Raw genomic sequence first — 24,025 nt, 5'->3', positions numbered from 1 at the left:
ATAGGGAGACCTAGTGATTATCTAATTCAATACCATGTACAAAATAAGAAAAATACATTTGTTTTCAGAGAATATACCAACTAGTAATCAGTTGCAATTGAAGAATGCTACTGTTTTATATCTTTTTTTGGCTTATTTTTGCTGGATTCAACAAAATAATTTCAACCAGAACAGGAAAATAAAATATTTATTTATATCTTATATATAAATGGATTTGAAAAAGAAGGCTTTTTCATTATGCAACATCAGCATGGCTTTCTTGTATATATAAGTATAACAGTACATTAAGAAATGCATTTTGCTGGTGAAGAAATGCTCCATCTTCTGAAGTCATAACTGATAGAAATATATTTATATTGAAGATTCAAAAAGGTCATAACTGTTTATCTTATTTTCATCATATAATGTTATTTTTTCCATTAGCTGCTTCTTTTTATCATTTATTTTTATTTCTTTCATTAAAGCTGAAATAAAAGAGAAAGTAATATCAGTGATCAAAATAATTAATATACAAGTTTTGTCTCCATTTCATTGAGAACTTTAATGGAATGCATTTCAACACAATGTCTAAAACAAATAAACAATTAATCAGAAAGCTAAATACCATGAAAAGAAAAAGATTTTTAAAAATGCAAACATAACAGTTAAAAGAATCCAAAAGTTGTCACAAAAGAGCAGTCCAAGACTTCTGGTTTGCTTTTGAAAGCCAAATCCTGAACAAAAGCAAAGGGAATCCCCTTTGTGAAGAATTCTGGTGCTTGAGTATCACCAGGGAAACAAACCACCAGATCAAAGACTCCACAGAAATCTTATGGACTATGTAGGTGCAAATCCTGAGCATTTGGGAGTCATATTACTTAGAATAGTAAAATCAAAATTAGGACTGGTGAGACCTAAGTTAAGTTACTTTCAGCTATGGAAATTGACTTGAGTGACTTTACTCTAGTCTCTTTCTCTTAATTCAACCTGACCTGTTGGATTACTAGTGTAGAGAGAAAATGAGTCAAATCTCTCAATTTATAAGAGAGAAAGAATATAATCCCAATGAACAGACCTGGAAACCAACCAATTAGCTAAACAGTTAATAGAATTAGCAGTATATGTTTTGTACAGACAGCTCTAATCAAAACTCTTATCAGGCATATTCCAGTATTTCCAACTACTTTCAAAATTTAATCTAGAGGTCACCGGTGCAAGCATCATCTGACAAACAAGCATGCAGCTGACAAACTAGCCAAATTGGTAAAATACATTCTTTACTACATCTGGCATATGAGCTTCCAGCACCATGTAGGTTTTTAAATATGAGTGCTATCCAATCAGCACAAGAATAAATATATATTGGAGTGAATATTTTCCCAGAAAACAGTACTGTAATTTGATTTACTTCACCTTGTTTACCCTTTCTGATTTACTGCTGACTTCAGGCATTGTTTCACTCTCTCCTCACTTGGGCCTGAGGAGTAATTGTTGTATGTCATTGTTATTTCTGTGATGCTGTATCAAACTTTCCACAGAACCTTTGACATTATTAATTTCTATCAATCTCAAGAAAATATTTAAATATTATCTTTTACCTTGGGAGGAACAAGCAGCGCCATCATTTTTTCTCTGCTGTTGATTTGTTTTTCTGTCAGAGTCTGTATTTTTTGCTGTGAACATCACAGGTTTAGTGAAAGAAAGATTTTCTGGCTCCAGATTGTGTTCGGGGGGTGCACAGCAGGAAGCATGTTCTCCAGTGTCCCATGAAAAGTTACAGGATTCATCTGACTCACAAGGTTCCCGCAAAATCTGCTCAGAGTATGTTTCAGGAGGCAAAACTTTTATGCAAGGTGGTAATGTAGTGACACAGTTTAGAGATCCAGAATTGGCAGAGGCCTGGTGGTTATGACCATAGAAATCAACATTGAAGGGACTAGCTGGTTCATCGTTGGTTTCTTCTGGAATATTGGTGAGGAGTCCAAGATTTCTGCTTTCTGACATGTTCTGAGATCTTGTTTGATGATCTGCAATTTCTATCATTTCATTCACCTGTTTTTGACAAGAATGTTAAATAGATTGTTTCTATTTTCCTCATTGAAATAAAACAATTTCCCTATTTTTACTTAAGAGTTTACTTACTCTTAAATCCAATAAAATAAAGAAAATAAAGGCACTACATAGTAAGAGCATCTCCACTAACAAGCTGATTATATTTACCTCTTTTGTGTTTGCATTCTTTTTCCGCAGGCAAATGCAGACAGAAGTGGCCAAGCATAAAGAAACTGTTTCTGGCAAACAAACAGTTTGCTTATCTTGATATTTGTAACATATTTGTATGGCAGCAAGATTTTCAAAGTTTTTCTCCTTAATACAAGACAATTCTTTTGCCATTCTGAGTTCTTCAAGCAAGGCATCTTTCTGTTAAAGAAAGAGTTGGAAGAATGCGGATGATATTATTTCTCTGTCCTTTAAAGAATTCTTCTGTTTTTTGTTCACTTACATAATGAAATTGAAAGTAATAATTCTGTTTTCTACATATTACTAAATAGTTCCTCAAATTTTAACAGGGCAAAATGGTGTATTATAGGGCAACAATTTTTGAGCAAAGGTACCTCAAAGGAGCTAAATTACATAATGTGGCCCAAATCCATGACTCTGAGGAATGGAATTTTGGGAAGTTGTGGCTGCTTCAATATTGCCAGGCTGCTGCTATGGTAATTTTTAAACATTCTATGACAGATGCTCAGCTACTCTTGCAATCCTGTTTTTTTCTCATTCCCCCAGCAACATCTGCTTATTTGGGGGCGGGGAGGGAAGGGAACAGGAAGGAACCCCATGCACCTTCTCATATAGACGTGGAACAAGTGAACTGCATAAAATAACAATGATTCAAAAACTACATTCTCCAGTCTGAGAACTGCTCACTCTCAGGGTCTTTCTTCAAATGCTTAAATCTTCCAAAATAAATTTTTTACATACCAGAAAAATAGGATTTCTTCTTTCATCTACTGCTTTCATGCCAGTCAGAATTTCTGCTAAAACCTAGAAAAATGATTACAATTAGATTTTACACACACACACACACACACACACACACACATAAAACCAAGCCTATAGAGATCACTATTGCCTATGCTAATGGGCAGCTTCTCTCTTCAGTCTTAGGCAGAAGTCTTCCCTAGTCTTACAATCCAAAACCCTTTTTTCCCTTAAGACACCAAGACACAACATAGCACAAATGGTGCTTACCAATGTCCTTGGCATGGAAAAATGAGCTTATTTATAAATTTTCAATCTCCAAGCATAATTTTATGAAATAACCTCTTGACATTTTACTAATTTATGCACTGAAAGTAAGTTATCATGCTTAAATAAAGGAAAACATGTCCAATTCTTGGCATGAGAAGTATGTAAGATTATTCATGAAGAACAAAAACTTACAATTCCACAAGCAAATATATCCACTTTTTCAGTTAGCTGCCCATGCCTGACAAAATCTTCTGGGAAGTAAGCTAGTGAAGCTTTCAAGACCTTGGTTTTTATCACAGTATATTCCGATTTCTTTTCCACAGGATGCAGTCTAAGACCAGAATGTCCAAGTTGTGGTACAAAGTTTGCATCCAGCAAAACATTGGAACTGTTTGTATAGGAGATAAAAATACAAATAAAATATTAGTTACAACATTGATCTTTGAATGTGAATTAGAAATTAACCCTAAACAGCATTATTAACTGATAAACAGCATTATTATCAAAACACCATTATTATCTGATAAACATCAGTTAAACAAACGTGAGACCAAAACCTGGTTTTAAAACTATAAGAAATGGCAGTTAATTCATGTCATTAATACTACATGCATTTGAATTCTAATAAAGTGTAACGTGAAGAAGGTACTATAAAATATAAATTATGCCATTATCAGCCAACAATATTTTATTTACATGACAATTTCTTAATTAGGAAAACAAATGACTTTCTTAAGAAAATAAGTATTCATGTTTTTTAAAAAAATTATGAAACTTGTATGTTTCCCCTCTCCCTGAAGGCAACTCTATACATCTGGTGATAAAATAATTAGACAATGTATTAGGCACAATAAATGAATAAAAGAACAGAGGGTGCATTCTAATTTTTCCCTTCAAGTACTCTCTTCTAGTTGTTCTGCCCTACTTATGACAAGGGAAAGAAAGCCAAAATCAGCTGAGGGGGCAGCTGCAGATGTGCACTGTAGATTCAGGTAAGAAATGATTACAGTACATTTTTAATTAACTAATTTCGCGACTCTTGAGGATTTGTCTGACCCATTGGATTACTTCTAAATTTAAGTTTGCCTTGAAGTACTGAAGGGGTGTTTTTATTTCCCCTTTTTTAGTCATGAAAGCCAAGCCAGCTGTTTGTGTGTCTGTGTCTATGTGTATGCATGTGTGAGGGTGCATCTATGTAGGAGGAAGAACTTTATGAGTCAGTTACATCCTGTGTTACTTAAAATTTATTGAAGACAAAGTTGCTAGGGAGGATCCAGCACTGAGCTGATGTTGTTTAGCTATACTCCTTTCTTATGAAAACACAACATTTTTAATCAGATAGAAGCTTAAGTAGTTCATTAAGTAATATATAATAGGATGCATAAAGAAGTAAATGCTATTTTAAATGCACATCCCCACCTTTTTATATTTCCATGAATAATTCCAAACTGATGTAAATGTTGAATGGCTTTAATTAATCCCAAAGATATGCTGGTGCGTTTCTCCCATGATAATGCTTCAGAACTATCCTGCAACAGAAAGAACAATGGATCTTTAAAAACATGAGTGTTTTGCAATGAATGACACAAAATGAATAACACATTGGGAATAGTTTTCACGTACTGCTCTACTCCCACATATTTCAGCCTCTTGAACCTGATACTGTATTGGATTGCAACTACCATCATTTCCATGAGGATTGGAGATAGAAATTGTAGTTCAGTCTATTTGGGGGACACCAAGCTCTGGAAAAGTACCTATACTTCCTTCCAAAATAGAATTACAGAATATGGAATATGTTGTGCTCCTAGGAGCGCCCTCCCCCCAAAACCCTAACTGTATAGTAGGAGTGTCAAACTTGAATTCATTAAGGACCACATCAGGGTTGTGTTTTACCTTGGTGGGGGCAGGGGGCATGGCCAGTTCGATGTCCTGCAGTCTTCTGCCAGTGAAAATTGAGCTCCATTTTCACTGGCAGAGAGCTGCAGGAGGCCATCACAGCCAAAAACAGAGTGGAGAAGGGCTGCACGTCACTATCCTTTGCTGTTTCCAGGGAGATCCCGCAGGCCAGATCTAAGCACCCTGTGGGCTGGATTTGGCCCATAGGCCTTGAGTTTGACACCCCTTCTGCATAGCAACAGCTAAACATACTGCAACAGAAGCTGGTATTGAAGGTCAGAAAAAGTAATCACCTGGCTGTGGGGTCATTGCAACAGCCAAACATTTGGGGACCAGTCATAGGTACCATTTTAAATTCAGTCACTGAAAGAGTGGTTGTTAAGCAAGGACCACCTGTTATTAACAGTCATTCTGAATTCCGATAAGTAAGTAAGCCAAAGAGCAATACTTAACAGAATCATATGGTCAATTGTTTCAAACTGCAGCTGGTCGATTAAGTAAGAGCTAAACCCTCCTCCCCATTCCCTGTGAATTGGGCTGTCTCCTTCTCCATTGTGTGTCAATAATTTTATTCTGCTTGTATTGTAATTTTATTGGCTATATTTATATTTGATTTTTTTTTTGATTTTTTATTTTGAATGCTGCCCAGAGTTGCTTTGAAACAAGATGACTAGCAAATAAATTTCATCATAAATAAATAAAATAAAATAAATGATCAAGCACAGCTTACTGCCTAAACACAACCAGATTTTCAATCCTAAAGTATCCACTGGTTTATCACTGCAACCTAGATCTTTTTGAAAGGTTTAGGGAAGCAAATTCTCGAGGCTAAACAAGTGTTAAATTGATGCTTCTGTACTTGGGAGTGGCTGATTCCTCCTTAGCCCTTTGCCTTCCTGCTAGTGATACAGACAAGGCATCTTTTCCCCTATTTCTGCAATCTCACATCAACTTCAATGAGCAATCTCATTTCTTCGAAATATTGTTTGTTAGAATGTAACTCCCATAAACCCTTTCATGCTGGCTGAGCTGACAGAAGAGCTTCCTTTTAAAAATGCATGCTGTTGCTTACCTGACACTGTAGCCTGTCCAGTAATGATCCATTTTCCATATAGGGATAAATCAAGGAGTGCAGGCCACTTTCTACACAGAAACCCAACAACTGTAGAATATTAGGATGGCAACATCTAAAAGGCATTTGAAAAAAATGTATTTATCCATTTATTGCAATTATAATCACAATCCCATAGGACATTTGCCAAGAATTCAAACATTATAACATACACAATACGACAAGATCTAAGAAACATAAGACACACAAATCCAAAATCTCACAAGACCTTGTTTGAGGGAAGAGCCGAGGTGGCGCAGTGGTTAGGGTGCAGTACTCCAGGCCACTTCAGCTGACTGTTATCTGCAGTTCAGCGGTTCTAATCTCACCGGCTCAAGGTTGACTTAGCCTTCTATCTTTCCGAGGTGGGTGAAATGAGGACCCAGACTGTGGGGGCAATATGCTGACTCTGTAAACCGCTTAGAGAGGGCTGAAAGCCCTATGAAGCGGTATACAAGTCTAACTGCTATTGCTATTGCTAAAGGTTCCTCCGGCCCTTTCCTTCAGATGGAGCTGAGGGTCAAAAGAGTAGAAGAGCTACAAAGCCTATCTAGAAGCAAACAGGCATAAAAGGCAAAAAATAAGCAATGATTTTGATAGAACAAGAACAGAAAACTGAAACAAAAAAAGATAACACAGAGATCAAACCCTATTATTGGCCACCAGCCCCTCCAACAAGCGAATCACATGAGAAGGAGGCATGGGAGTCAGGGTCAGCATCAAGGCAACTTGAGGGTACTGAGGGGGAATAGGGAATGGAGCTGGCAGAGAAAGAGAGAGACAGAGGCTGAGTTTGGGCCAGCCGTAAGCCCTCAAATGGAGAGGCAACAACTCCCAGGTCAGGAGGTGGCTGGTGAGGAAGAGGAGGAACAAATGGGTCCAGTGCCTGATGTGCAGAAGGCAGAGGAGAGGAGAGCAGTGGAAATCCGTCGGCTGATCCTTGGGAAGGAAGAGCCATAGCTGTTAGCGAAGCCTCATCCTAGCTCTGGAGATAAAAGGCAGGGGACGGAGATAAATAGATGCAGCAGACAACTATTCATCTCCCCTGCAGGACGGACTTGTTAGCCTACAGTGAGAGAGAAACTTTTTGCCAGGGCTGCTGGCACTCCTAATACAGGCATCATTGCTTAAACTACAGAGGGTCTGTTGTGCTTACAAAAGGAGTATAGGTCTATAAAGAGTAGCAATGCAGATATATACATAGGCTTTAAGACAAAAGAAATATAGAGGTCAGCAATAAATATATTACAGATATAAAACTAAGACATGATATTGAACTTTAAACAATATAGTGTAAAGCAGTGGTGAAATTTACTACCGGTTCTGTGGACGTGGCTTGGTAGGCGTGGCATAATAACTAAAATAGCATATACTGTAGTTTTAGCAATAAGATACTAGTTTCTGAAATAGTTGAAGGCATTTAATAGTTATAATTGTGCGGGGGGAATAAGCTTTCCTTTGTAAATTCTCCCCCAGCCACTGAAGAAAGATGTAAAAGGAAATTAAAGTAGCTCTTCATTTCTAATACTTTTATGTTTTTATTAATATAATATATTTGTATTTCATACCATGACAAATACAATATTGAATTATATCCCTAAAGTATGGAACTGCCTCCTTATGGAGAACTTTGGCTATCGGTCTTGGGGCACCATAAAGAGGATAATCCTATGATACTGGGAAAAAAGTATTGTAATTTTAAGGAATGGATTCCTGCTATGAGTTTATTGGTTTTTAAAAGACTTTGTGCTCTAAAACATTAGATGATGCATTATGTTCCTATGTGGTCCCCTTTATTGATAAATCCAATAACTGAATTCATTCTATAGATGTTCATGGTTCTCATAGAGATTTTTATTGTTGCTTTTTTGGTTAGGCTAAACATATTTCTAATATGTTTAGCTTTTTTCACTCTGTTAATACTATTTAATGAGAACTTTTTAAATTTTATTTTAACCAAGGGATTCTGCAGGTGGAGGGGAATGGTTAAGAGAGTCAAGATGATAGCCTGATCCTGTCCCTTCTCTCATGTACTGTACATGTTATACATATAAACAAAAAGCATGGCTTCAATTGCAGTGAAGGCTGCCATCTTGATTTTTTTTACTCAGCTTTGCCCATACCTCTGATTTAAACAATAGAAATAAAAAGTTGAGTGTTGTAACAGAATCTAGCCAGCCTGCCACAGTACTTCTCCAGATCAACTTAAACCTTAAGATGGTTTAAAGCAGAATTAGCCTGAGTCTCTTGTGTTCCCTCACTTCCTAGACTCAAAAATCTCTTCTGTAATAGCTCTCCTTTCTTCTGTAACAGTCTTTGTTCCCTCCTACATGTTATCAGAGTCTGTTAGACATTCCAACACAAATCCACAACTAAATTAAGAAATCTTCCCTGGATTAAACATTCACTTTCTAATTCTTCAGGGTGAAGTAATTTTTCATCAGGAAGTGCTTCCGTTGTGGAAGTTATTTATATCTTTTATTGACTATATTTTGTAACTTTAAGAAAGAAAAACTCATTTCTTATTTTGTTTGTTCTCCTTTCATTGCTTTGCTACTTATATTAACTTATTTACTGCACGTTATACAAAAAAGAAATTGTATTGTTTCTAGCAATTTTCTACTCCTACATAGCCAGTTAATTAAAGGGAGATCTATTTTCCCTTTCCAGTAACGGAGCAGCATTTCACAAGGATTCCAGGCAATTCCCCCTGGTAAATTTGAAGAATAATAATTATTATGCAATATAAATATTTAACAGGCTTAGTCACAGGAACCAGAAAATTTCAAGAGCTTGAATTTAGGCTCAAGAAATTCCCGGTGGGAGAGCTTGACTCTGGAAAAAGGTAACATGTAACTAAGGAAATTATGTGTTTATTTCTCTGTGTCTAAAATCATTTTTTTTGAGGTCATTTGTAATGCAAGCCACCCATATTCTGGGCCTCTCTGATGCAAATCCTAAGTTAATACTTTTTGAAGATAAAAGGTTTATTTTACTAGACTGAACTAGAAAAGAAAAAATGAATGAGATTGTTACAATGCCCACCCGAGCTCCAACGTTTCTCAAAGAGAACAATTTTCTTATTAAAGCTAAAATAGCAAAAATAAAATGTAAAAACATTGACAGACTAAAAGACACACACATACAATCCTCACATAACACCCATTTATTCAGCAACTGTTCAAAGTTGTCATGGTGCTGAAGACATGGACTTATAACTCACCTTTGAAATGTACGTCTGTTTCATTTATTTATTAAATTTTTATACCATCCATCTCGCTATCCTGAATAAGTCTGGTTCACAAGGTAAACTAACATTGTCATCTACTGCTTTTACCCACTAAAATGTTGTCTAGCTACTTACCGAAAGCAGATTTGCACTTCTGTACGAAAAAATACTTGGGCCTCATTCTGGAATAAAGAGAATTCTATTATTTTTCGGAACAGTAAGTTCATACTTACACATATTATTATATACAGTATATACTAGCCATTTTCTATAACTTGTTTGACTCTATTAAACTCGAAGTGACAATCGGAATTGGAGAAGGAGAGGCTAGTATGTTTATTCTGCTACAACCAATTTCATCAGTAATTCAAGATCCAAGAGTTCTCTGCCAACATGCTCATACATTGCATTTCACTAACACTATATATATATATATATATCGGTATAGAATGAAATCACATTGTACTATTATATCTGTATTTTCAACACTACAATTTTAAAAGTGAAGTCATTTTTTGCTTGTTTTTTAAATTCTACTATTTTAAACCAGGCTGATTTACTGATTTAACTGGGAGGTTAATTGAAATCTGTATTTATATTGTATTACATTTGTATAAGTAATGTATACAGCTTTGTAGAAAAGATGACCCAAAAGTGACAAGACTTTCACATCTTTCTCTCATCAACATAAATAGGTTCAACATTTAATGCTATTTGGTTCTAACTCAATAAAATTAACCCCATTATAATAATCCAAAATTATGTATCTCAACTCCTAATAATAACGGAGGATCTGGATTTTTGAATTTGTTCTCTCTTGCTCGATTTGGCTCTGATAAGCCAGTCTGGGTTCAATACTTATAAACAAAAGATGCCCTTTGAAATTATTGCAGACCATTTCTAAATAGCAATAGCACTTATATACCGCTTCATAGTGCTTTTACAGCCCTCTCTAAGCAGTTTACAGAGTCAGCCTGTTTCCCCTTACAATCTGGGTCCTCATTTTCCCACCTCGGGAGGATGGAAGGCTGAATCAACCTTGAGCCGGTGAGATTTGAACTGCAGAATTGCAGCTAGCTGTCAGTTGAAGTAGCCTGCAGTACTGCACTCTAACCACTGTAACACCTTGGCTCTTCTCCACTAAAGTGGTGGAGATAACCGCCAAGAGTCTTCTTTCAAAAACACAGTGCTAGGGATGGGAATGGCAGTGCCAGGAATCCAATATAGCTATATAGAGACCTCCCTCTAAAGTTAACCAGCTTTGCACATGCCTTTCTAATTTTGTTCAATTCATGAAATAAATGAAGACAGACACATACCTCTTTTAGTTTTTTAACAACATAGTGAGCATTATCTCTCTGACCTCTGTAAGTAGTAGCAAAGAGGCCTTCACTAATTCGGTTTTTTTCATTGAAGCCGCTGGTGACAATTTCTACTTCCCTTGGCATCCACAAAAGGCTTGCAGTGTCACGATTAGGAGAAGCTTTCTCCTGAGGAATGGAAGAACTATAGAGTTATACATTTAAGAGAAAAGATATGACTGATATTTTGGTAAACATCAGAAAAATTACTTTCAAGCCACATCACAGGGTGTCATTCCAAAATAACTACACCTACCATATTTTTCGGAGTATAAGAAGTACATTTTTCCCTCAAAAAAGAGGCTGAAAATCTGGGTGCATCTTATACACTGAATACAGCATTTTTTGCCTCCTGAAACCACGCCCCTTCACTAAAATGGCCATGTATAGCCTCTGGGAGCTCCTGGGGCTGGGGAGGGCAGAAATGAGCAAACAACGGCCCGTTTTTGCTCAATTTTACCCCCAGCCCCCAGGAACACTCTATAAGCTTCCTAAAGGCTATCCATGCCCCCTTTTTAATGAAAAACGGGCCCGTTTTTGCAAAAAATGGGCTGGTTTTTGCTCATTTTTGCCCCCCCCCCAGGAACACTCTATAAGCTTCCTAAAGGCTATCCATGCCCCCTTTTTAATGAAAAACGGGCCCGTTTTTGCAAAAAATGGGCTGGTTTTTGCTCATTTTTGCCCCCTCCCCCCGCAGGAGCACTCTGCAAGCTTCCTAGAGGCTATTCATGCCTTCTTTTGGGGAAAAAAAACGGGCTGTTTTTGGGAAGTGCAATAACTTTTTTTATTTGCCTCTTCAAATCCTTGGTGAGTCTTATACTCTGGTGCATCTTATACTCCAAAAATACGGTAATTCTGGTTACCACTAGAATTGCCTATCTAAAAGTGTACATTTCAATTTGATTTGATTAGTGGTATCAATTATGCTAGGGAATCAATAGATTAGTGGTATCAATTATGCTAGGGAATCAATAGAATAGGTTCTTCGTTATAATTCTCTACATTTGCAATGTCTTCCAGGTGGTTTGTGGGAGCAGGTTTCATGGCCATTTTAACCACTGTAGAAGCTTAATTTTTATTTTGACTGGGTATGCTCAGTTTTGTTGCCACCTTATTTTGAAAGTTGGGTGGTGTTTTTTTGTGATATAAAATCTTAGAAGTTTGAAGAGATGACATGGAATGTTACTAAAAACTAATATAATACTTTCTTATTTATATTTTCTTATACCTTCTTTGGTCTTTTTTCTATTTTAACTGCCAGGTACTAATATGCATTGTTTCATATATCGTATGAATGCAGCATATTTGGATGCTACTTCCTGGAATGGGATAAATATATTCAACCTTGAATATATGGGTAGTTTTTCATAACATTAGACTGGGCAATAGGCTTAGTTTAGTGTACGAATGTCAAATTTATAAGTATTTAATTTATTAATTGCATTTTAATACCAGATTCAAATCCAAGATGTTTGTAGGATTTACTGCCTCAAATAAAGGATAATTTAGCTGAACTGCAAGTTTTTGGAAGGGGTGTTATATTGTTGCTTAGCTTCTTTTGAAAAAAACTGGGATCCAGGATTTTGTTTTGACAGCTGCCTTAAACGCCAACATCTTAACTGTTATGCTTTACTTTGCCTCTTGCATAATAACCTTTTCAAACAAGTCATCTCTAATGAAAAATTTCTCTTATTTGAACAAAAGATTTTACAGAGATAGTTGCTAACTATGCATAGAATTATTTTTACTGATAAAAATATAGCTGATAATACCGATAATAGAGTTTTTAAAACCCTTACTGTATATTTCAAATTAATATCTTATTGGAAGAGAGCTGACGTCACGACAGCACAACATACGATCTTGGTGTTCTGACATCGCAGTCGAATTTCTGCTGCTGGACGGTCCATTTGGACCTAAACCGTCCCGCAGAGACGGTGATTGAGAAGGGCACCTCCAGCTCATCTCAGGGACACCGCAAAGTCCCTGAAAGATCCAGGAAATAGCCTTTTTTTTTCCAGCAACAGAAACGTAGCTAATGAAGCTGCTGAAGTTGGGACAGCTCCGGAACGAGAAGAAAGCGGAAAGAAAAAGTGTGTCGAATTGGTGAGGAAATTTTATTATTAGAGGAAGAGACTACTCAAGAAAAAAAAAGTTAAGTTAAGATTGAAGACAGAAGACTGTAGGCGGCGAGATTGATCTGCATTGAACTTAGTGTGTTATCCAGTTTCTAATTTTTTTTTCACGGATGGAACTTTTGCAGGGGCTCCCTATTTTTTAAACTGAATGGATTAATTCTTTCTTCTTCTTTTTTCACTTTCGCTTATACCTATGGATTAAAATTCTCCTTCTTTTTTATAATGCTTGATTTGATTGATTGGATTGTTTTTTATCTCCATTTAAGAGTTTTTTCTTTCTTAAGCTTGGAATATAAAGAAGAAAATAAGAAGCATTATAAAGAGGGTTGTAACAACAGGAGGAAAAGCAGTCACACTGCCACTTAGAGGTTGGAGGCTGGATACATTGTTTTTTCTTCTTTCTCTTTGATCACTTGAGATTCAAGGTTCTTTCAGTTTGTTTACTGACAGTGATAGTAGGAAGAGCACAAGTTGTTTATACAGGTGGCTTTTGGAAGTTCTATCACTAGCTATTGAAGGGAAGACAACATTTTGACTTGAAAGATAATAAAGGAACCTGTTTGAAGTTTATTAAAATAGCCTTGAACCCTATAGTGGCAACGTCTGCAAAATTGAAAGAATGGCTGAGCAGGAAAAAGAAACTGTAACATTGCAAATGATTATGTTTGAAATTCAAAATCTATTAGTTGTGACAGAGAGAATTGAGAAGAGATTGGAGAATATGGAATACAAAACAGAACAATCTGATGGAGAAACTGAGGATGTTTACCAAATGAAGAAAGTGGAGACAGAGTTCAAAAGATGGAAGAAAAAAATCAGCAAAGAGATAAGAAAACTAGATACTGACAACAAAGTGAGCGTGGTTGGTAATGACAAGGGCAGAATATGGAAAGGGGAGATGGATGGATTGGAACTACCCCAGACTTCAAAGCACAGAAGAAGAAAAGAGACAAAAATTGATGGATATAAGGAGAGAAATCTTGATAGAAGCACTAGCGATAACCAAAGATAAGCTAATGGAGGGAGCAAATGTTGGGTTTCAAGCTTTTGTGAGATACGAAAGGAACAGCATGTTGCCAAGGGAGGTTTATACAAGATTTATTAAGAAAGTAACTAGAACATTAATGTTACAAATGGTAAGAGATATAAGACCATACTATTGCTGGAGGGATACAAGTTGATGCAATGAAAATGTATAATAAAAATTAAGCTAAATTTAGTTTACTAGTAGTATGTATAAAATGAAGCAACAATAGCTATAGTTAAATAATGATTAATAATGATAACAATTCATATAGATATATTAGTTTGATAATATGAAATTTTATATAAACAACACATGGAGATTATGAGAGGAGGTTTAAAAGCTTATCTAGAATATGTTATAAAGATGTATTGTGATTGGATGATCTTAGGTTGATTTAATGGAATTTTATATAATCTTATTCTAGATTTTGAATATTATATATAAAAGCACGTAAAAACAATTATAGTCAAATTAAGGTCGAGATATAATAATTGTGATATACATGAAGATAGGTGAATTTAAAATATGTGATTTGATATGAAAAGCAGGTGGTGACTATGGAAGAGATGCATGGAAATACTGTAACCAACTGACACACTTTCTACAATTTGTAATGGAAGATGGGTTTTTTTATTATTTATGTTTGTTTGTCCTTATTCAAAAACAAATAAAAATTGTTTAAAAAATTAATATCTTATTAGTTTAATATGTTTTACTATCAATATACTTAAGTAATATATTTTACTGACTGGGGAGTATTTTAGTTAAATGCAATAAATATGACCCATAGAAAAAAGTTTAAAATAGAGTAAGTTTTCCTGGTCTTTACCTTTCCATTTGAGAAATCTGAGAAATTTGAATGTAAAGAATGTGGAAGGTCCATGGAAGTTGGCGGTAGAGATAAAGGAGGCACATCTGAATCTACTTTTAAAAGAGGATCTGAAATAATAAAATGAAATACATTAGAGGCTACTTCTGCAGTTTTGGAGTCAGAGGTGAGGAAGATTTGTTTCATTTCAAATATCTGTACTCAGTAAAAATTAAAACAGTCAAAAATCCTCTAGCACAGGGGTGTCAACCACGGGCAGTTGATGCCCACCCTGGGTTTAGTGAAGAGAGGGAAAGTCACGCTACATCATGTGACGACAACATGACAGCGTGAGTTTGACATCCATGTTCTAGCATTTTAAAATTGAGTTGCAGACACTAGTCAATTGTGGCTGATCTTGACAAAGCTATGCAAGGCTACATCTACTAACTATTTAGACAGGAGGCTACTAAGTAATTCTGGCCCATATACTACACTGTGAATTTGATGAAACATCCTGGAAGAGAGAAATAGCAAAATCATTTTTAGACTATTGTAAAGAAAACTATGTGGATCTCTTTACATAGACCTTAGAGATTGAATTCAACTCAATGGTGACTTTACTTCTTTGTGCCAGAAAGCAGATCCACTCATCCTGGAGCTTTTCAGATGTCTGGAGTTCAAATTTCAATTATCCATTTAATGTTGTAAGCCACCTTATCTTATGGCAAGATTGGCAGCAAACAAATAAAATAAATCAATAAATAAATCCAAAGACAGCATGTCAGGCTAGAATTTATGGGAATTGAAATTCAATATATTTATCATATACCAATATGAGGAAAATTTCCCTGTGTGACTTATTGCTTAGTATGATGCATAAGCCAGGCCATTATGAATAGTTCAACAAATTATGTGGAATTAGTCATAGGGTGATGTGATGCATGAGTCTAATCACTCTTCTGCACCCTAGGAAACAGATGAATTTGTGTGATGATGGTTATGCAAGATAAGCCCGACAACTATCAACCTCTAGTGTGGAAAAGAGTTTAATTTGTTTTGAATGAATCAAGAAAACAAAGTATTGCATTTGATAGCACATTTAAGAAATAAGATGTTGCATGTACACAATCAGCAGTGGCTGGCAGCTTCTTCCCTTCATTAACTAAACAAAACTTAAGGATTTAAAAAAATCTAAATGCTTTTTGACCCATACCATTCTGTCTTTTATGCATCTGTGTCAAGTATGGCAATGATGGTGATACTTCCATCCCATTTCCTATTTTCTCTTTATTTTCCTTCCCATTTTCATGTGCCAAGTCCTTCTCCTGTTCAGGGGACTTCAAAAGAGTCCTGGCAGAATCATTATTTTGTGACTTCCCTGTAAATATAAAATACATTGGTAGAGAATTCCTAATTGTACACATGTAGAGCCAGAACAATAGGATATTGAGACCTGTAAATTCAATTCAGAGGGGTTTTCTGCTCAAAATACTTGAATTTACACTTGTACAGATACCAGTGATTGTTCTTGATGAAGAACAATCTATAACAATATGTAGATTTCAAAATCTATTCCTTCTCTATAATAAACTTTTAAATTTTTCAGTTATACAGGTAGTCCTTGACTTACAACAGTTTGTTCAAGATACAACGGCACTGAAAAAACTGACTTATGACCATTTTTACACTTATGACCGTTGCAGCATGGTCATGTGATTTACATTCAGATGCTTGACAACTGACTCACATTTATGATGGTTGCAATATCCTGGAGTCATATGATCCCCTTTTGAAACTTTCTGACAAGCAAAGTCAGTGGGGAAACCAAATTCATTTAACAACCATGTTACTAACTTAACAAGTGCTGTGATTCATTTAACAAATGTAGCAAAAAAGTTGTAGTAAAGGGGCAAAACTCACTTAATAAAATCAATTGTGGTAATAAGTTGAGGACTACCTGTATTTCATTTGTTTCTGGGTGGGGCATTGGGTGCAAATGAACACCCATCTTCTACAATGAGTATAAGCTGCATTGAGATAAATATCTGAATTCTCTGGAGCAAATAACAGGAATTCAGTGACCTCAGGGAAACATTCCAAAATGCTGCAGATGCTATTATATTTCAGAAATTCCCATCTTTTCTTCAACGTTCCTGTTCAGCCTTTTATTGAAAACAATGCAGTAGAATAAAATTTCATACTACTGGAATCTGCCAGTCTGTAATGCAGTGGAGAAATGCGAAGGTTAAAGAACAAAAGGCAAGGTATCAAAGGTATATGGATGACGCAGAAACAACCAGAAATATGTTAGTATAAACTAGTATAAACCTCATCTGATGTCCTTATTTAAGCTTTGTACTTCTTACGATTTTTTCTGCTCTTTGCATATTTTCACTTACCCAGGTCAAGAAAAGACAGATGGTACTTACAATCTGAAATCACTTGTGCTGCTCTGTAAAACTCCAATTCCTGCAGAAGTTCCAACAATTGTTGGACCGTCGCAAGCCGCACTCCCCACCACCACATCAGTTCTCTTGTTATACTAATTCCTGCTTTTTCCATGCATTTGATTTTTCTCAGCTCAGTCTGGTCAGTTATCACATGAGATGCTGAAAGCAAAACCAGACAATTTTGATTAACAGGCCACTTTCCTTTCACACGTATTTACCATCCAATTGAACTTGTTGAATCTGAAAGACATGAAAATTCTCATGGTTTTACCTCAGAATTTAATCCAGAGCTTTATATTATTGAATGGTGTGTGGGAAACCTCTTCAGATGTTGCTGTACTACAAATCTCAATTCAAACCAGGATGGCAGATCATGAAGAAATCTGAGATTTGTAGCTTAACAGCATCTGACATGGATCAAGTTCCTCAATACTATGATCACAGAGAATAGTTTTGACTGTGATAATGTTCTACATTCTCAATCCCTAAGATCTACTTTGGATTTAGTGATGCTCCTTAGATTGAAAAGTTTCATATAGCATAGCTTACGTATCTGAATTTATTTTTACCTTATTCAATTACCAATGTTGTCTGCATGACGACACAGATCTGCACCTTAACAATTCAGAAGATACAACACAAAACAGAATAATAGTGCTTTAAGCTATGCAAGAGGACAGTTGCCAGCTAATGCTATGGGTATCTAGAAAAGAATCATGCAGCTATTCAGATTTTGTAGGACTTGAATATCCATCTTCCCTGAATTCTGGTAATGCTGGCTAAAATTGGTGGGAACTGGAGGATTACATAATTTGGAAATGTATAAATTATCCTACTTCTGACTAACATTATTCTAAATATTGTGTAACAGAATGGTTATAGGTAGTAGTGGCTAGGAAGGTCTCACCACAGTTCCATGTGTTTTTAGCAGATGATTGGCAACTATAAGGAAACAATGTTTGGCCAAAGTTCTCTACAAGTCGCTTGATTGCCCATATAACAGCCTATTTTATTGTTCTATGAAAAAGATATAAATTGCTGATGCCCTAGAACTTGGAAGAGAGAAAAGCTTTTTCATGGGTGGACCTCAAGTGCAGCACTGCATTCATTTTTTTAATAATGGCATTTTGTGATCACAACAGCTTTGTCACAAGGTTGGGAAGTATTTTCTACATTTCCTCATTTTTTTCTGCTATCATCTATGAACATCAGTGGTGCATCAAATGACCAGCTATCCAGTCATATGTCTTGCCCCACCAGTGAGTATTGAAAGAAATAGGTAAATTTTATTCCTATTATGCAAGTAACTAGCAAATTCTGCTGTTTATCTAGAGGTAATTCTTCCCATAAGTGATCAGGAAAGTAACTGCTTACACATTGGAATTCAACATGCATAAGTGCGGGGGTAGAAGTATCTTTAAGAGGTATCTTTCTCCTGTACAAGCAATACCATACACAGAAGAGCTGCCCCTCTCCTCATTGATGGGAAATCACTCCACAGCAGACTATTAATCCCTCATTCTTCAAGAATGCAATCCAGCAATTCATACATCTTGATTCATAATTGTTTGTGAACTAAAAAGCCAATGATTATACAGGCTTTCTTATGTATGACGTATTTCTTGAAATACTTCTGTTAATTTTAAAAAAAGTGGGAAAATCAAAAGAACAATTTACACCCAAAGATTCCAAGAGGACCCTCATAGCCAGAACATACAGATGGAGACATAAAGATCACATTTTCACTAAGCTCTTTTTTATTTCAAGATAATGAAGAAGAGGCACAGCTCTAACAAAAAGCATTTTATCAGACAGGTTAAGCAATAAGGACAGATCACAATAAGTGAATAACTTTTACAGGAAATGTCTTTTGTTAAAACTACCAAAGCCTCTTAAAGGAATCAAAATCATTTTACTGTTAAGGCACTTCCATTGACAGATGAGATTAATTTTCATCATCATCATCATTTCATCATCTCCATTTTTAAAAAGAGATAGTTCTTTTATTACAAAACAGAACAGAAACAGAAATAAGAAATGCAGCTCCAAAATGATTCCAATCTTTCACATAGATGCCATATGTTATTGAGAAATGCCCAGGGACATTTATTTTAGTAGATTTCTAAAACTTTAAGAGATTATATCATTATTTTACCAATACAGTTTAAATTCTTTCTGGCATTGGGGGTGGGTGGGTAGGCACACTGCCAGAATTTGCAAGATCTAACATTTCAGTTCATTAGAGCAAAGATATACAATATTGTATAATATACTTTTGTGAGGTTTTAAAGTGTGTGTGTGTGTGTATGTGTTTTGTGTATTCATCAGAACAACTAGACACAGGAACAGTTTCCCCCTATGCCATCACTTTGTTAAACAACTAATTCCCACAATACTGTCAAATTATTTACTAAGTGTATTACTGTATTACTATTATTATCATATTTCCTATTATGGTACCTATCTCCTTTTCTATTTATGACTATGACTTTGTTACTTGTATCTTTACGATTTATATTGTTTTATTTAGTTTACTAGTATTATTTATGTTGATTGCTTATTTAGTATCCTAAGACTACCGCTAAGTGTTGTGTCTTATGATTTAGGGTTGAATGTATTTTTATGATGACTATGATCATGATTTATCACTTATAGCTTTTATGTACACTGTGAGCTTCAGCACCGAAGCCAAATTCCTTGTTTCTCCAAGTACACTTAGCCAATAAAGAATTCTAATTCTATTCATTCACCTTCATTCAGCTGCCGAAGCAGAAGACCCAAACAGCAACATCCTCTCCCTTCTCTCCCACCCACTCGGTTTTCTCACCAAAGCGCATCCAGTCGTACTCGTTGAGGCAATCCATCTTCTGGCAAAAGTCCTCCAGCACCCAGGAGGGCAAATTGTGGAGGTAAGGAGACGAGGGGCTGGACCCTTCCAAGGAACAGGACGGCGGCTGAGCCATTTCGCTCTCCACTTGCGTCACAGGCTTGGGAATTCCCGTCTCTTTACCTTTAGCCATTCGCAGGAGCTGCCCGTCCAGATGTCCTAATGAGAAAGAGAAGGTGAATTTTCTTCCTGGAGAGCGAGGCCCCGCAACAGCGCCGGGCTCGCCTTCCTTTCAGGGCGGCAGGTTAAAAAAGTCGAGCCCGCTTTCCCTAACTTGCCGCACCCCGAGACCGGCGTCCTAGGACGAGGTGCTGCTTCTCTGCTCACCGCGCGGAGCTCGGCTTTCAGACCTGTTGTCTGAAGGGACTCGGCTCCACCCCGAGCTCCCCGGGTTCCACCCTTCCTGACGTCAATTTCTACACATGACGCAACGCGGGGTTTTTTCGCGCTCTGTCTCTCCGGGGCTGTACCTGATCGCCGCGGATCGTAAGAGCCTTTGACTTTTAACAAAGTGGGGCATTTCAAAACGTCAAGGGAAGCCTCGATCGCCCCGTTTCTAGGTCACTTCTGGGGGAAAAGGAACGAGGCTCTGAAAGGAAAGGAGGCAGCGCAGCGGGCAGGGGTAAACACTTTCGGGCGGCCAGAATTTCGTGGGGACGGGAGACGGACGCTTCGCTTACAGGAAAGGACAGTACAATATTTGTTTTTAGTAGATCCGAGCAAAGGGCTATTTTTGGCCCCAGGAAAAAGGCCGGCGCCTAACATTTCTAAATAAAATTCTCCCTGCCTTGAACATCACTTACATGCCACTTGGATAATAGAGAAACAAGGGCAGTAAGGATGAGTCACTCCAGGTTTCTTTTTAATAGACGTCCAAGGAGCTAATTCTTTGAATTATACAAATAGAGGTGTGAGAAGGTGACAGCCTCTAGGACACTGTTTCTAGCTAGGCCATAGATTGATCTGGAGCTAACAGTGAAACTTAAACCAGTAAGACTGCTACAACATCCTACCTGCCAATGACTACTTCAGCTTCAACCTCAATAATACATGGGGAAACAACAGATACAAACTCAAAGTAAACTGCTCCAAACTTCTTTGCAGGAAATGCCACTTCAGTAACAGTGGTCAATGCCTGGAATGCTCTACCTGACTCTATTGTTACATCCTCAAACCCCCACAGCTTCAACCTTAAACTGTCTACCATGGACCTTACCCCATTCCTAAGAGGTCCATAAAGGGGCTGTGCATAAACGCACCAGCGTGCCTACTGCCCCTGTCCTACTGTCCACATTTATTTATATTCATTTCCTTTGTTCATGTCCATATTTATACTTATACCATTTATCTTGTACACGTTTGACAAAATAAATAATTTTTAAAAAAGACAAAAAGATCCTTAAACGTTTTTCAGACCATATTGATACTTAGGCTGAAATTTATTAAGAGCCTCTTACACAAGGAAATAAGCCGAGACAAGGCAAAACGCAAAAGCCCCTTAAGATACCAAAATCCTTTACGTAAACACTAAAAGAGATCTGGGCCAACTCACACAACAAGCATGAAGATTATCTCACTCCACAGGTTGAGGAAATGGCACTTCCTTCTCACCAGACTCAGCTCAGCCCTTCATCCAAGCAAATTATATTTGCATTCTGTACTAACAAACCCTGAATTTGTCTATCAATATTTCCAAACCTTGCTTTTCAAAATGTGGCCACCTTCAACTGCTGAGCGTTTGCATAGCTGTGGAATAAATTCTACCTCCACTTCAAGAAGGCATCCTGTACTCATTGACCCAGCTCAGAACAGACCAAGAATTTTCAGATGGAGAAATATCACAAGACAGATTTAGAGCTCACCTACGGGTATTTTAATGAGGCTTTGGCTCTTATATCAGTGAGTTTTGCACATTGATCAACCACATCTGCTTATTGTGTGTCATGCTTCCTTTCCCCTCCATGGATTAGGGTTAAGTTTAAACATTGATGGTTGACAACTACCTATACAAATTTTTGTAGCCCTGCTATGTTCACAACAAGGATATTGCACCACTCGATTCTGTCTATGGCAGGCAAAAACTTTTCAGATGTAAGATCTTAACGCTAGTGGTGGACAAAAAAAAGGGAACGAGCTGTTCCTTCCTCCAAGAGGAAATTGTGTCAACCTAAATTCTGCTGCGAAGGGTGGCTCAGTGGCTAAGACGCTGAGCTTGTCTATAGAAAGGTCAGCGGTTCAAATCCCTAGCACTGCGTATCAGAGTGAGCTCCTGTTACTTGTCCCAGCCTCTGCCAATCTAGCAGTTTGAAAGCATGTAAAAATCCAAGTAGAAAAATATGGACCACCTTGGTGGGAAGATAAGTGTTCCGTGCGCCTTTGGCACTTAGTCATGCCAGCCACATGACCATGGAGATGTCTTTGGACAGCACTGGCTTTTCGGCTTTGAAACAGAGATGAGAGCTGCCGCGTAGAGTTGGTAGAAACTAGCACATATGTGTGAGGGGAACTTTTACCTTCATCTTAATTCTGCTGCCCTCATGCAGTGTCCTTATTTTGATCTGGAATTGGACTAGGCCTGTTGTTCTCCCATTCATGACTACTGCCTCTTTTAGCATTCTCTAGGCAGCAACTGGTGACCTTTATGGCTCCTGCCCATAAAAATTTTTCTCCTGCCCATAAAAACACTCACCAATTACTATTCAAAATTTTATTTGATTTCTATAACTGCCCATTTCAACAAGTAACTCTAGATGTATCATTGCTCAATAGGTCGTTGCTTGGTGACTTGGTATTCTGCCATATTTTTTAAAAATGGCGGGATTACTGACAACGATCTCCCCTGTGATAGCAGTAAGAAATCCAGCTACAAAATTCAGCAGTCAGGTGAAATTGCAGTGTGCAGGAGTGGGGACAGTGGTTTTTTGGGGGGCAGAGAAAAAAATCTTCCTGGATAGTCTAAATATATTTTCTTTCTGTTGGGTGTTGCTGTGCCTCTGGTTGCAGGGATGTCCTGTTCTCTGGTAAATGAGCTATAGTGAGCCTTGATCTCTGACATGGAATGACTTTATGCCCATAGTCTCTCATTATGCTCACATCCAAGCAAGCATGGCTGCCCTTGTTCAGGTGAATCAAGATAAGGTGGAAGTCATGCTAAGCCTGGTCTAAGCGTTTTAAGATGGTAGAGATGTTGAACAATAGCACCTGCCTTACCTCAGCTACCTGAGGTAGCATGGAAGCTACAGAGTAGAACTTTCCTGGGATGCATAACCAGGGCCAGGACAAGTTCAGTGTTCTGCAAGCTGTTGGAGGAGCACAATGAGAAGCCACCAGTTGTTTACCCTAAAAGTTATGGATGATTGATAGTGACAGGTGAAGTACCAGCACTCTTAAAGAGAAGGAGAACTCAGTAGATATGATATTAGCAGGCAATCCCCTAGATTGCAAATTCTTCCAGCTGTACATTTAAAAATTATATTTTTCAGCCCCAGGAATTGCCTTTGCTTCTTGGCTGGTATTACAGGAACCAATGGTATTTGTTTCATTGCAGTCAATGGTAATCAGAACATCTGGTGGTATTTTTGCCTCGTAGGAGGACACAAAACACATCTCCATTTCCACTTCACCCTAAAAATACAAGCAATGGTCTGTTGACGAATTCCAAAAGTTCCTTTTGGACAGTCCCTCCAAGGAATTTTCACAGAATAGCATCCATCTTGCATTTGCCATACTGCACTGCAAAAAATGTTCTGGCTTTCCAGAAATTCTTGAAAATCAAGTTCTTTTTGAAAGCCAATGGTGACTAATGGCCACCACTTTATGGCTTAGAACTTCTACCGTACATATTTTATTTTAAATGCTTGGCAATAGAGGAGGTAGGGACA

The 24,025-nt window shown here is 37.2% G+C and overlaps 1 protein-coding gene across 3 annotated transcripts; it reads right to left on the bottom strand.

Moving 5' to 3' along the window:
- Nucleotides 1–209: 209 nt before the first annotated feature.
- IRAK2 (interleukin 1 receptor associated kinase 2) lies at nt 210–20,858 on the bottom strand. Of its 3 annotated transcripts, XM_014059150.2 has the most exons (14): nt 20,428–20,858; nt 20,085–20,303; nt 17,237–17,416; nt 16,021–16,185; nt 14,826–14,935; nt 10,790–10,984; nt 9,606–9,652; nt 6,203–6,317; nt 4,651–4,760; nt 3,424–3,619; nt 2,962–3,024; nt 2,200–2,400; nt 1,578–2,031; nt 210–464 (listed from the first exon to the last, which is right to left on the bottom strand). In XM_014059150.2, the coding sequence occupies exons 2-14, from the start codon at nt 20,275–20,277 to the stop codon at nt 352–354; spliced, it is 2,142 nt and encodes a 713-aa protein (XP_013914625.2). In that variant the 5' UTR covers nt 20,278–20,303; nt 20,428–20,858; the 3' UTR covers nt 210–351. The 3 variants fall into 3 exon arrangements, with proteins under 3 accessions (XP_013914625.2, XP_013914624.2, XP_087565055.1); XM_014059149.2 differs by having other exon boundaries at nt 20,085–20,858; XM_087708929.1 differs by having other exon boundaries at nt 10,790–10,960; nt 20,085–20,858.
- Between the last annotated feature and the right edge of the window lie 3,167 nt (nt 20,859–24,025).

The sequence above is a fragment of the Thamnophis sirtalis genome, unplaced genomic scaffold (assembly GCF_051295495.1).
Source record: "Thamnophis sirtalis isolate CommonGarterSnake01/CBP01778 unplaced genomic scaffold, rThaSir2_p1.2 scaffold_3, whole genome shotgun sequence".
In the NCBI taxonomy this organism is placed as follows: Eukaryota; Metazoa; Chordata; class Lepidosauria; order Squamata; family Natricidae; genus Thamnophis; species Thamnophis sirtalis.
This window is presented reverse-complemented; position numbering and strand designations above follow the sequence as displayed.

Bases quoted from the DNA above. Each gene is read 5' to 3' on its own strand.
- IRAK2 (XM_014059149.2), bottom strand. From the start codon at position 20,277: ATGGCTAAAGGTAAAGAGACGGGAATTCCCAAGCCTGTGACGCAAGTG. The intron at 14,936-16,020 runs GTATGGGTCAAA...TTATTATTTCAG, and splicing joins GATGCATAAAAGACAGAATG to ATCCTCTTTTAAAAGTAGAT. The intron at 9,653-10,789 runs GTATGTGTCTGT...TCTTTATTCCAG, and splicing joins TTGTTAAAAAACTAAAAGAG to AATGAGGCCCAAGTATTTTT.